At 30.1% G+C, this 14497-nt stretch overlaps 1 protein-coding gene across 1 annotated transcript; it reads left to right on the forward strand.

Moving 5' to 3' along the window:
• The first annotated feature begins 2380 nt into the window (after positions 1-2380).
• LOC149883821 (uncharacterized) lies at positions 2381-4897 on the forward strand. Its single transcript, XM_090098978.1, has 2 exons — positions 2381-4465; positions 4692-4897. Exon 1 carries the CDS (start codon positions 3312-3314, stop codon positions 4194-4196), a length of 885 nt encoding a protein of 294 aa, XP_089955104.1. The 5' UTR covers positions 2381-3311; the 3' UTR covers positions 4197-4465; positions 4692-4897.
• The last annotated feature ends 9600 nt before the right edge of the window (positions 4898-14497 follow it).

Here is a 14497-nt window from a genome sequence, read left to right on the forward strand (position 1 = left end):
AAGTTCATTCTTTTATTATATTAAATATTTTGACTATAGCATTTATCAAAGCACTCCAGTCACATTTACTGCAAGTAATGAAACAGATGATGTTGCGCAAAAGTTTGTTGAAAGCTTAGAAGAAGATATCAAGAAAATTTGTGATATGATTAAATATCTAAAAAGTATGATATACACTAATGAAAACAATAATAATTTTGATGCTGCAATTTCATATCATATTTGTCGAGAAGATCTTTAAAATGATAAAATACGTGACCAAGTATAGAAGTGCTGCCCATAAAGATTATAATTTAAATTATAAAATTCCAAAATTCTTTCCAGTTATGTTTTACAATTTATCTGGTTATGATAGCCACTTGTTTATAAAGAAATTATCAGGAGGAAAAATGAACTGTATACCAAACAATGAAGAAAAGTACATCAACTTTTCTAAAGAAATTAAAGTTGGTGAGTTTATAAATAAAGATGGTAAGAGTGTTGAAAGTAAGCGTGAAGAAATTTGTGAGGGAGTGAAGAAGAATGTTGTTGAAAAACATATAACACATGAAAATTGCAAAGATTGTTTATTAGGTAAATTGGATGAAAAAGATGAATATAATAAGATCCCATTTACAAGAAATTTACAAAGAAGAGTTCAATAAAGCAGCATTAAGCGCAGACGTCGATAAAAGAGTTAATTTAGAAGATGGTATACACACATTAGCATACGGGCACTACAAACTAAAAGAAAAAACAATAATTTATAAGTAAAAATGAATTAGATTAGAAACAATTGCCATAAACTCATCAATGTTGAAGGAATAATTTAACAAACTTTCAAATGATAAAAACAGCAAAAAAACTAAAAACAAAAAACTTTACAGGTGTATTTGTAAGAGATGAATTACTTAAAAATACACCAAAAAAGGAAACGGAAATAAAAATATATGCTTTTACTCTTATGCACAACCTCCACCAGTTGAAGTTGTTAATTATTTAAAAAGTCCTGTTTATTATAATAGTAAAAAGTTCAATTTGGAAACACTTGATTTTGTGGTCACTTATGCCTATATGTTTTAAAAAAGCTTGACGAAGGATATGAATTTCAAAATATTATTATAATCTGTGGTAATTTTTTTTAAAAAAAAAATCTATATAAAAATGGGTGTTGATAAATTCGGACATACAGCAAATAGTAATTCAACTACAAGTCAAGTAGTTTCAAATGGTTTAACAGCAACTCAAGCTTATAATTTGTTTATTAGAAGAGATGTGCAAAATAATGCAACTAGTAATATTGACATGAGCTCAAACAAATTAATAAATAAAACAAAACCTACAAGCTCATCTTATACTGATACAAAGAATTATGTTGATGATTTATCAAATAATGTATTTAATGTGTTAGGAATAACTTAAAATACAAGTTTACTGTGTGAAGGTTTTAAGTCACAGGTTTTACAATTAAGTACAACAAATGCATTTTTAATTTACAGCCATTCAAGTAGTTCAGGAATTCTGAGAAAACTATGGATAGCAATTTATGGAACATCTACTGGTGGAAGTAGTGTTCCTGGTAACGTATTTATTAGAATATTTGCTGATGGTTTACTTTGCGTTGGAAATTATTCTACGATTACAAATGGTTATAGATAAGACACTACAGCTTTAACTTTTGATTCGTTATTTTCTCCACTTGGTGGTCCATTTTTTATGCTAACTCTTTGCAAGGTTGTGATGCATATAATTCTACCTCATTAGGAGGATATTTTACAGTTGATCTTCCATTAATTCAAGTCTTGTTATACAATTATACAATAAAAAAGGTTATCCTATTACATACTGGCTTCAACCTTTTATTTCAAGAACATCAGCAATTGACTATACTAACTCGATAATACCACCATCAAATTCATCTGTTAAATTGTACTCAAAAACATTAAGGTTTTTAATCACAACTAATGGAAAAGAATATATATTATTAAACACTGGAGATAAAGGAAATGGTATTTATTTAAAATATATTAGAATGCATATTATTGGAGGATCAGGAAACTGGTGGAAATCAAGATTAAGTATTTATGATGGATCTGATCCTCCTACAAATAGTAACTCAACTATTAATCCTTGGACAACCATTTAACTTTAGTAATTATTTATTACTTCCTGGATATGATGTTGCATATCCAGGAAATATTGAATAATTATTAGAGTTGTGGTGTCCAATAGTAGACGCATTTTAACTTCATCTGGTTTAGAAGATTTTTATTTATCTTCATGGAATGGTTTGAATATAAACTCATTTAATAATAAATCATCAGGACTATTGTGTCAATCAAATACTTCAATTGGCTCAACAAATGCCATTTCATTCTATAGAATTCTTGTGGTAGAAGAATGGTAGTTACATTAAACTCTGGGGATGCTCAAGTTGGTCAATCTGAAAGTTTTTATTTATTGTTAGGACAAGTTTACTATTACGCATAATTTATAAAAATTATAAATTGATGTTTATAATTTTTTGGCGCAGAAGGTATGGTTTAATATAGGTTGAAAAAACTCATCAGAAATTCGTCAAAAATAACGAATTCCAAAAAACAGCGAATCTCAGAAAGTATGGTTTCGATATTGGTTGAAAAATTTGGAACAAAATCCTGACTTTTCAGATTTTATAATTATACATGGTTTGCTCATGTTTGAAAAAAATTGGAACAAAATCCGGATTTTTTCAGATTTTACGGTTTTTTAGATTTATTTTGCTCAGAAAGTATGGTTTTGATATTAGTTGAAAATTTTATAACTATACAGGGTTTGCTCATGGTTAAAAATTTTGGCCCAGAAACCCGCTCCTTTCTACTTTTGTGATATAACACATGAACATAAATATTTGCTAAGCGTGAGAACAGGAATTAGTGTACGAAATATGAAGACAATTTGCACTCATCATGAAATGGAATATTTTTGATATTATGGCAATAATTTTCGTAGCTGTTGTAATCCTCTGAATCTTTAGACAAAGGTAATTTAAAATTTAACCCCAATAACTCTTGCTCTTCACAGCATACACAACTCGCTAATTCCTGGCCAAAAGATATGCTGTTCCTGCTTAAGAAAACATAAAGCAAAAATTTATGGAATTAGTGTTGAAATAGAAAATGATCCTGATTATATCGGTGATGGATTTATAAAAAAATAATGTTGAAGATCTCAATATAAGTTTAACATCGTTTGGACCTTCCCCTTTAATTAGAACACTTGAGTTTTACAATGCAAGAATTTAACACTACACAGTATATGGTAAGAGAGGCAAGAAAATTAAGAGATGAAAAATGCATGGAGATCAAATATTGGAAAAAAACAAACCAAAGAAGTTGACACCTGATGTTAGTAAAGCAATAAAAGAGTTTTATGAAAATGAAGAAAATTCTCGTTTACTTCCCCGCAAGAAAGACTATATTAGTGTTAATACTGGTGTAGGAAAATCACATAAACAAAAAATTTTAATTCTACGCAACTTAAAGGAACTTTATGCTGCGTTCAAATTAAAATACCCAGAAATAAGGGCTGATCTCTCCACATTTTCCAGTTTAAGGCCTAAATGGTGTGTTTTTACAGGGTCTTCTACACACAGTGTTTGCGAATGTCAGCATCATGAAAACCCAAAATTTAAACTTTGTGCTCTTGATAAATCCTTTGAGCTAAAAATCATGATGGCTAAACAAGTATTCAGTGTTAATTCAGAAGAATGCATGCCCCACAAATGTGAGAACTGTGGCAGAGTTAACGCTGTAAAGATGGAACTGGAAAGATATGCTACAAATAGTGACACTTACACTTTCAAACAATGGGTTAATGATTACCGCAGAGAATTAACAACAATCATAGAAGATGTACATGTGTTTATTGGAAATTTAAGTCTTGATATTTGGAAACTATCATTTCATGAATTTGTTAGGCAAAGACAAGCTGCATACCTTAGAAATCTGAAGGATTCACTACCGCAAAACAAAATTCTGACAACAGGTGACTTTCCTAAAAATGATACATTTATTGTTCAAAATTCCATAGAAGCTGCATACTTCTCAGCCACTAAAGTGACATTACATCCATTTAAAGAACCTTTACCAAAAGTCAAATCACTAGTTTCAGAATTGAAACACATTCATTATTTCAGCTGCACAATACAAAAATCGGTGAGTAATCTCTACCTATAATAATAGGCTTATTAACAACCTTAGTAAAGTTGTACAACAAAAATTTCTATGATTTTAAATTCAACTTAATGAATCTTGCAAACCACAAACACAATTTTGGTGTAAAAACCTCCTGGAACATTTCTTGTCACAAGCCACGGCAAAAATGTATGCGATGGTATTAAAGGTACTGTGAAACGAGTGTTGTCTAAGTTATCACTCTAGGGACACCTTCCTAATAATGCTGGAAGAATTATGAACTGTTGTATTGATAAGATTAAAGGAATAGAGTAAGTACTTTACACTCACTAACTGTATTTTATTTTGAATCAATAACATTGTTACTGTTCAACTTCAAACATAAGATGAATATTTGCAAAAATAAAATAATAATAAAATTGAAATAAAAAATAAATGATAAAATATAAATAATTAAAAAATAGTAATGAATAAAAAAGTATGAAAATAATTAGTAAAAATAATACAGTAATGAATAAGTATGGTTTTTAATTTTAGATTATTCTATGTTGATAAGTTAGCTGTTTCTAAATGCCAATCATTTCTACAGACTCGACACCAAAAGATTACTGATCCAATAAGGGGAACCCGATCTTTCCATGTCTTTCGAACAACAGATAATGGTCTTGCTGCTTATACTCTCTGTGAGCATATGAATGGAACGCTTGTTATTCCAGTTAAAGCAGGCTTAATTAATAAAAAAAGTAAATATACTTTTAAATACAAGCAATAATAGCAATAACAATAAACAGGTAGCATCCATTTTTGTAATTTATTCCTTTTTTGAAATTTCAGAAAAATCAAAGTATGTGAAAATATACAATCCACTCCTGTATCCAACACATTGACTGACATCAGGTGAGGCAATATTTATCCCCATAAATTATGAGAAATAATTTATTAATAAACTATTTACAATTGCCAATAATCATCATGACTTTGATTAGTTTAGTTGATGGTCATGTTTTTAATAAAACATTAAGTGCAATGTATTAAATTATGAATTTAATCAGATATTCAATCAAATCTTAACATGCGCAGTCTATTTTTATTTAAAAATCTAAGACATACATAATTTTATATTGAAGAAGATCAGTTTACTGTCTTATCTTTATTTTCATTTATAAATTTACTTTTCAGCATGGTTCCTGTTATGGAACCCTGTGACATCAGTTCAAGAAAGTTTGGGGAAGCCGAAATTGCACCCTAAAAGTACAAACAATAGACAACTTCATATTTTTTGATTAGAAATAATGTACACTACCGTTCAAAAGTTTGAGGTCACCCAAACAGTTTTGTGTTTTACATGAAAAGTCACACTTATTCACCACCATACGTTGTACAATGAATAGAAAATAGAGTCAAAATATTGACAAGGTAAGAAATAGTTAATTGTATTTGAAATAACATTGTTTTTACATCAAAGTTTGCTTTCGTCAAAGAATCCACCATTTTCAGCAATTACAGCATTGCACACATTTGGCATTCTAGTTGTTAATTTTTTGAGGTTAAGCTAGAGAAATCTCACCCCACGCTTCTAGAAGCAGCTTTCACAAGCTGGATTGGTTAAATGGGCACTTCTGGCGTACCATACGGTCAAGCTGCTCCCACAATAGCTTAATGGGTTTCAGATCTGTTGACTGCGCTTGCCACTTCATTACCAATAGAATACCAGCTGCCTGCTTCGGCTGTAAATAGTTCTTGCACAATTCGGAGGTGTGTTTAGGGTCATTGTACTGTTGTAGGATGAAATTGGCTCCAATCAAGCGCTGTCCACTGGATATGGCATAGCGTTGCAAAATGGAGTGATAGTCTTCCTTATTCAGAATCCCTTTTACCCTGTAAAAATCTCCCACCTTACCAGCACCAAAGAACCCTAGACCATTACATTACCTCCACCATGCTTAACAGATGGTATCAGGCATTCTTCCAACATCTTTTCATTTGTTCTGCGTCTCACAAACGTTCTTCTTTATGATCCAAATACCTCAAACTTGGATTCATCCTTCCACAACACTTTTTTCCAGTCTTCTTCTGTCCAATGTCTGTGTTCTTTTGCCCATCTTAATCTTTTTCTTTTATTTGCCAGTTTCAGATATGGCTTTTTATTTGCCACTCTGCCCTGAAGCCCAAAGTCCCGCAGCCGCCTCTTCACTGTAGATGTTGACACTGGTGTTTTGCGGGTACTATGTAATGAAGATGCCAGTTGGAACCTGTGAGGCGTCCAGTTGGGACCTGTGAGGCGTTTGAGCATTTAATTGACCCCACAAATGTGATGCTTCAAAAACTCAATCTGCTCAAAGGAAGGTCAGTTTTATAGCTTCTGTAATGAGCTAGACTGTTTTCAGATGTGTGAACATGATTGCACAAGGGTTTTCTAATCATCAATTAGCCTTCTGGGCCGATGAGCAAACACATTCTACCATTAGAACACTGGAGTGATAGTTGCTGGAAATGGGCCTCTATACACCTATGTAGATATTGCACCAAAAACCAGACATTTGCAGCAAGAATAGTCATTAACCACATTAGCGATGTATAGAGTGTATTTGTTTAAAGTTCACTCTATACATTGCTAATGTGGAAAATAAAGTTTCCTTCAAATATAAGGACATTTCAATGTGACCCCAAACTTTTGAACGGCAGTGTATGCATTGCATCAATTACTTTTGTATTAATTTGTTAAATAAAAATGTTTTATTGTAATATCAGTTTATGTAAAAATATTTTTTAAAATTAATTATGGTGGAGATTAGCGTGCTAAATTATAAAATTATGTCATAATATATAATGGTCTGTCCTTTTTACATTTTGCTGAATAAATGAAAACTTTTCTTTGCTGAATAATATGCTATATATGATTATTATTTACTGTCATTATTAGAGCGGTACAAGGTATCAGAAAATTTTACTGACTATTTTAATTAAGCCCAAAAATTTGTCGATTTCCATCCTTGGCAATTTTTAACCATGTATATATTTTTTCTGTTAAACAGTAAATGAAGATTTTTTAAATTTTAACTCTACTTTTATGGTAGAGATTGTAGTTCTAAAAATATATATAGTTTATTATACATCAGAAAAAAGTTATAATGGCATAAAAGTAGTATTTTTTGCAATTTGATGAAAACTGTTCCACTTTTGTGTGCTGATATTTTTTTTCTGAAATCAAATAAATCAGCTGCACCTATTTTTTTATTTAGGCTAAGTTATATTTATTTAGTAAGTAAAAAAGTTTACATTAATTATATTACAGAAAAAAGTTATAAACGTATTAAAATGCCAAAAATACAGTTTTTTAAAAAGTGGGCTTCCATCGCAAATCTTTTAATGTCTATAATTTAGAAACGGATAATGCAAATAAATTGAAATTTTCATCTTTATTATTATTATTAACATTTTAAAAGAAGAGCAAAATCTGTGACTTAGTGCCACCAACCTTTTGTTGAATTCTACTGGAATGACCCTGCATTTTGCAATTTTTTTGTAGTTGTTTGTTTATAGTTGTGTGTTTATAGTTGTGGTTGACATCTTTCATCAATCTCATAAATTGTGTCCTGATTATTTTTTTGAAATGACATCAAATTACTAAGAATTTACTAAGAATTTTAGATGAAACCAAACACAAAATTAGAGAAGCAGCTGAGAAATATAGTATATCAAAATCTACAGTAGGAAGAGCTGTGAAAATGGGAAAATGTCAGAAGCTGCCAGAAAACTTTAAATACATTCCTAATGTTGGAAATAAAAAAGTTTTTCTTAAGAAATTAAAATTGCAGAGTATTAAAGTATTTCTTTCAATACGTGTCTAACAAAAGTACAAACTATGTAGTTTGCTTAGAATTATGGTGTTGCATTTCATTTGAAAAATATTCCTGAATCATGGCACCTGAATTAAAGAACAGGAAACCAATGGATTGATAGTTTTTTAAAACGGCATCCAGCATTATTATTAAGAAAATGTTAGCCTTGTATTTGCAACTGCCCTCAATAAAAAAACAGTCTCAAAGTTTTTGATAATTTATTAGAATTTCAAGTAAAATATGAGTTTATACCTGAATGCATTTTTAATGCAGATGAGACAGGAAAAAACTATAAGGATTTTATGATAGAGCACCAACAGGCAGTTCAGGTTTGTGAAACAAAAGTGGTTGGATGACAAGTGAAAACTTTTTAGTTGCAATTAAGCACTTTATTTCTCATACTAAACCATCTTTGGATAATCTTGTACTCTTTGTAATTGACAATCATGAAAGCCACATTTCTTTTGAAGCAATAAGATATGAAAAAAATCTTTTTATTAACATTTCCACCACATTGTAGTCATAGATTTCAGCCTTTAGATGTTTCAGTGTTTGGTCCATTTCAATTTTATTTTAGGGCGGCTCAATTTGAATGGTTGGCTTCCGATCCGGGGGAGGATCATTAACATAATTTACCTCAGCTAGCATGCACAGCATACAATTTATCTTTTACAATAAAAAGTATTTGCAGTGGATTTGAAAAATGTGGGATCCACTTAATAGAGAATTATTTGGTAAAAGTGATTTCATCTCATGTAGTGTGAGTGACAGACCTTTGCCAAACAATGAGTTAGCAATTCAACAACGAGATAGCAATCAATAATTACATGAAAAAAACAGCTAACTAATTCTTCAAAAGCCTTTGTCAAAGTTATTAGTTCAGAAATGATTTTCCCCTACCCCAAAGCACCACTCAGAAAATATTATAGAGAAGGAAGAGAGTTGGGTAAAAGTACCATATTAACTAACACTCCAGAAAAGATAGTGAGGATAAAAATAATGATATTGGTGTAAAGAGTGAAGAAAAACAGCAGAGAAAAATTAAATTCAGAAAGGTTAACATATCAGACAGCTCTGAAGACTTTTCAATTGTATCATCTGTAAAAAAATCCTCCCATAATTCAAAGACAAAAAAAAAAGTTACACTTCCTCTTTTATTTAATTTTTTTTCCTTGTATTTTATGAGAAGCCATAAATGCTGAATATTTTTTTTTTTTTCTTGAACATACATGAAATTAAAGTTGTTAAATGTAATACGTTGGATTTTATTTTAGGTAAATTAGATGTTTGATAATGTACTTATTTACAGCTCAGTCCCTTACTTTTACCCTCATGGGTGATGGGTATTATATAAACACTTTTATACTACACTATTCTATTTAAACAAAAATTACATATTCTAAAATGAGAAAGTTCTACTTTAATGGAAATTTAATAAGAGAAATTTTGCTTTTTTAAGTCAAAAATATTTTTTGTGTGGTCTTCATGTATGTTTCCATATAGACACATACATAGAGATATATAGCTATATATTCAAATTTTAATATATTTACAACTAATAAGCTAATTTTAAAAATTACTGAGTTGAACACTGTTCATTTTTAATTCTTTTATATTTGTCCCATTCAATATTTTTTTGTCCCATTCAATCATCATATCAGATAAATGGGGAAAATGTCCTACTCCAATAAAATTTTTTTTTTAGAAATAGCCAAATGCAAATTCATATTTTTGTTTTATTCTATTACCGAGCAAATGTCGATGGTTGTGAAATATTCTTTAAGTATATATATTAAACAATTTTATCTACTTTTAAAAAGCATTTTGCTAAAAGTGTCCCATTCATTAAGGTTCTCCCCATTTGTGGTCAAAAAGCATCAAAAATTAATAAAGAGAATAGTCTTGGTTGTTTAAAGCTTTTAAAACACTAGACCGAAATGGTTTTGTTTCACTTAAACTTGTCTTGCAAAGACTTACTAACAAATGCTTTAAAGATACTTTTTAAATCAAGAATTTAGTGAACTAAATCGGGGCTAAAAGTTTCATTCAGAAATCTATTCTGCAATTCAGTTCACAGATGTATAAAAATGTTTTTTACCTTTTTTACCCATTTTTTTAAAACTTTTTTTACCCATGAAGATCTTATTTGGATCTCCATGATTAAAAAACACTATTTTTAAAATTTTTTTAAAGAAACGCATTTTGAAAACAGCGTAGTAACGCCAGATTTGAAATTTTTCGTATGATGACACTAATACTTGCTCTGACTCATCAATTTTAGCCGATAAATCAAAATTCTTAAACGAATATTGATCCAGATTAGAAGTTTGAGAAGCTTTTGGTTGAAATTTTTGGTAGAATTATTCTGAGAAGTCAGTAGATGGACATTAACACACTCAGAAATATCAATAAAAAACGAGTAATGCTGCACTCTAGCAATATGAGAATCAGGCTAGAATTGATTAATCATTTTACTGAGATGGTCAATCTTAAAACAAATATTTACACAGGCTAGAAGTTTGTTTGCAGAACTATATACCTATTTTCAGGAATGGTAAGGACTCCTCGATGTTTGTACAACTTATCAAATAGCTAAGAAAATCTTCTACCCAAATCTTTTTTCTTCAAAAATATTGATGTTTTCCAAATTTAAGCTCGTGCTCATTTAAACCTAGTAGTCTTCGAAACACCACAGTGAGATAATCATGAACCTGACGAGAAGGTCACCTTAACCATTACACAAGTAATTAATAAAATAAAAATAAAGAAAGAAGAGAATTTGTTTTATTTTATTAGTTACACAAGTAATTAATTAAATAAAAATAAAGAAAGAAGAGAATTTGTTTTATTTTATTAGTTACACAAGTAATTAATAAAATAAAACACAAACTCTGTTCTTTCTCTTTTCTCCCTATCAATTCGTCCCCAATTCTTTAGTATTAACATAAAAATTCGGCCATAACTATTTTTTAAATATATATTTTTTATATATGTTATGTCTATTTTTATGTTTACGTTTTGTGGATATGATTGATTAAATACAGCCTAATTCATCAAAAATGTGTAGTCTAAAGTATAACTTTTAAGTATATTGAATGCTTCAATTGCAACTTCTTCATCAAAGTAAGTCTTTAATTTTCCCTAGACATTTGTCCAATGTCTTTAGACATTTATCCAGGGCTGTGAAGTTGGAGTTGGAGTCGTGGAGTCGGAGTCGGAGCTCATTTTGCCTGTAGTCGAAGTTAGAAAAACTGTGTTGACTCTGACTTCAGCTAAAAAAAAATCTTTGTAACTCATTAAAATATTTTATCTTCTGTCAGTCTAAAGCATTAGTGCTAAACTCTAGCCCTCCAGTTGCAGTTTGAAACAACTGGAGAGCAAGGAGTTTGACATGTTAGTTTAAGGCCTTTAAAACAGTGATAAGCAATAGGGTATTTGCTGCATATCACTGAGAATCATAAATCACCTCCCCCGTGCTTCTCCTCTACCAACCCTTAAACTAGATAACTTCATGATCCCCCAACTCCCGACCTAAACTGTCTGACACTGTGCTGCATATTCTTAATAGAAAGCTAGGCTTCCTTCACCAAGCACAAAAGAGCTGCTTCACAAAACAGAAAGACTGTAAGTATTCAATTAACTTTGCATTAGAAAGGCTGAAAGTACTTAATTGACTTTGTTTCTCTGGAGAAAGAAGTAGAAATTTAGTGATTGAAGAAGCTGTTAAACAAAAAGAAGAATGTAATGAATCTCTCAAGGGACGCTTCGTGTTTCTTAACAGAGTGACTTATTTTGCAATCAATGACCGATTTTTTTTCAATGTTTCAAACATGATTTAGACAAATTCATAATTTTATTAGTGACTGCATAAGAGTTTATTGCATAACAAGAGTTGAGAAAAGTTGTTTGTTCAGAAATTGTTTTTAATAAATATTGTTTAAGGCATCAAGTGGTTGGATTATTTGCATCATGGTGATGAAATAGCCAATATTAACATTTTACTACGGTAAATTTGTTGTTTCAGTTTTTTTTACTTTTAAAAAAACTGTTTTTAAGTTCTGTGTCCCATTAACTAAACAAATATCATAAAAAAAAATGATGAACGTTTTTTTTTCTTTTTTTTTTTTTGACAATTCAATGCAAAGAAGGGCTAAAGCATAATTTTTAACATGTAAAATTGTTCACTGAAAAAAATTAAAAGTTCACTTTTGAAATTCCCCCCCCCCCCCTTCCTCTTATCAATAAAATTAGACTACGGTAAAACATCTTTCCCTGTATTTGCAATTACTAATACTAGAAAAATAAACTTTTCGCATTAAAAAAAAATGTAATCAATATTTATTTTGTTGTTAATCAAATTTCAGATGAAATGAGGGGTTTATGAATGACATTTTTAAAATTTACACAAGATATTTGCCATTTTAATATCATAGGATAGTTATCAATAAGCTCCAACAGTGACTTGACATTTTCATAATTTTCATGAAGGCCTCAAGAATTTGTTTTTTAACACCAGATGCTTTCAGAAAAGTTATTGTTAAAAGGCGTTTTGTAGGAGGACATGAATTTATTGATTCCTTAAAAAGGACACCCAAAATTACCTTCAGAAATCCACCTCCCACAATCAATGTCGTGACAATATGGTTTTATAACTTTTACAATCCATAACTGTTTTTGATTCAGATCCATTTAAAATTGAGATGGTAAAAGTGGTCAGAAAGGTTTTTGTTCATCTTCTAAAACTCTTGAGAAATATAGGCTCAAAATTTATGAGAGTTTAAACATTATTCAATGTTGAGACAAGTTTTATCTTATGAAAACCCCTGTATTGACTTGTACCAAATATTTTGCTGTTTAACTGGCAACCACTTCTTTTGGCTTTGATGAATATCCAATCTGAACAAGGAACGGGGTGACACTCACTTGGTTGACTGAGGAGACTCACTCCTTTTGCTGATGATGGTAAAGTTGTTTGAAGATTTTCGGGAATTATTCCTGCTGCAAATTTATCTTTACGTGCTACTTCAACTAGATTTTGATGAAGAGATGTCTTGTGGCAAGAGTGAGGAATTCCACGTCCAATGGTGAGAAATTATTTTGAACATCTTTTTTGATCATATTGGTCATGGACATTTTTTTTTGGACTCAGATGAAGGGCTTTTTGACTAGCCTTTTACTCTTTCAGTTTTACTGATGACTCCTTCATAGAAATTGCTTTCCCATGTAATCTTAGTTAGTTTAATATCTTTGAAGTCGAACAAACATGGCAAGTTTACTTTTTCTCCCTTGAGGCCATACATAGTACTATCTGGCAGCCAAAGTCAATCCAAGAAGAAACTCTGCTATCACTAAAATCAATTGAAACTTAATGGACTTTCAAAATTTTTTGCTTAAAAATATCTGTGAGCTCTCTATTTGCTTTATCATGCAAAGCAAACTGCTAAAGTAAAGCAAACTGCTTTTCCACTTTCTTCATGTGTTCTAACCTTGAGCCAATTTTCAATGTTTGATAAAATGAAAAAGAAAAAATTGCCTAATCTATAATTTTTTGAAAAGAAATGCTTCATTTGGATTAACAAGTTAAGTATTAAACTGTCTTTGAAAATCTAAAACCTAAGTTCTTTTTTTATATTAAAATCAACATTAGTGAAAAGTAAAGTAACTCAAAATTGGAATATCAAAACACATACACTTTTATTAACATAGATAAAGTTAATCTTTCACGAATTTTTTTAACTCAATATTATTCTTGCTTTTTGTACTATGCTAATCATTATAACAAATGTAAGTTGTCAATGTCTAACAATAAATTTGTTTTAAAAATTTAATTTGCAAAAATGTAAAAGTTGGCTGTCGTCCGCTGCTTAAATCGTCTATAGAATAAGTATTTTTGAAACTTCTTAATTATTTTTAGAGCTTGGATTTAAATGAAAGTATACATGCATGGTTCAAATTGGTGTAACCTATCATACCACCAAACAATTTGCTTGTTTTTTTTTTTAGCTGTGGAAAATATCAAAATAAGCAAGTGTGTGACTAAATCCATGAGACTAAATTTGTTTAACCACATTATTTAAATTTAACTTTGTGGTTATCTCCAGCGATACATGCATAATGGTATTTGAATTTTATGAGACAAAAATAATTTATCCACAAGTTAATTTGCGTAACAATGTCGTTAAAATAACCATATTACTTTTATGACATCCTTCAGAGATTTATTATCACGATGCATAGACGTAAAAAATTGGTGATAAAGATCCTATCAATTTTTGTATTGTTTCTAGAATGCCTTTGGTGTTAAGATAATCTGCATAAAAAATCTTTTATAAAAAAGCAATTCTTTTTACTTACAGAAATAAACAATTTTATAAGATTTTTAAGAAACGTATTCATTCTAAAACAACTTAAGGGTAAACAACTCACAGCCTAAACTTATCAGATTTCCTCAAAAAAATGCCTGAGGCTCAGTTTCCTTCTGTAAGAAAGCCTTTTTAAGGT

Source organism: Hydra viridissima, unplaced genomic scaffold (genome assembly GCF_058129835.1).
Source record: "Hydra viridissima isolate aposymbiotic clone 2 unplaced genomic scaffold, HvirCarnegie_v1 scaffold_9, whole genome shotgun sequence".
Lineage (NCBI taxonomy): Eukaryota > Metazoa > Cnidaria > Hydrozoa > Anthoathecata > Hydridae > Hydra > Hydra viridissima.

Bases quoted from the DNA above. Each gene is read 5' to 3' on its own strand.
- LOC149883821 (XM_090098978.1), top strand. From the start codon at position 3,312: ATGCATGGAGATCAAATATTGGAAAAAAACAAACCAAAGAAGTTGACA.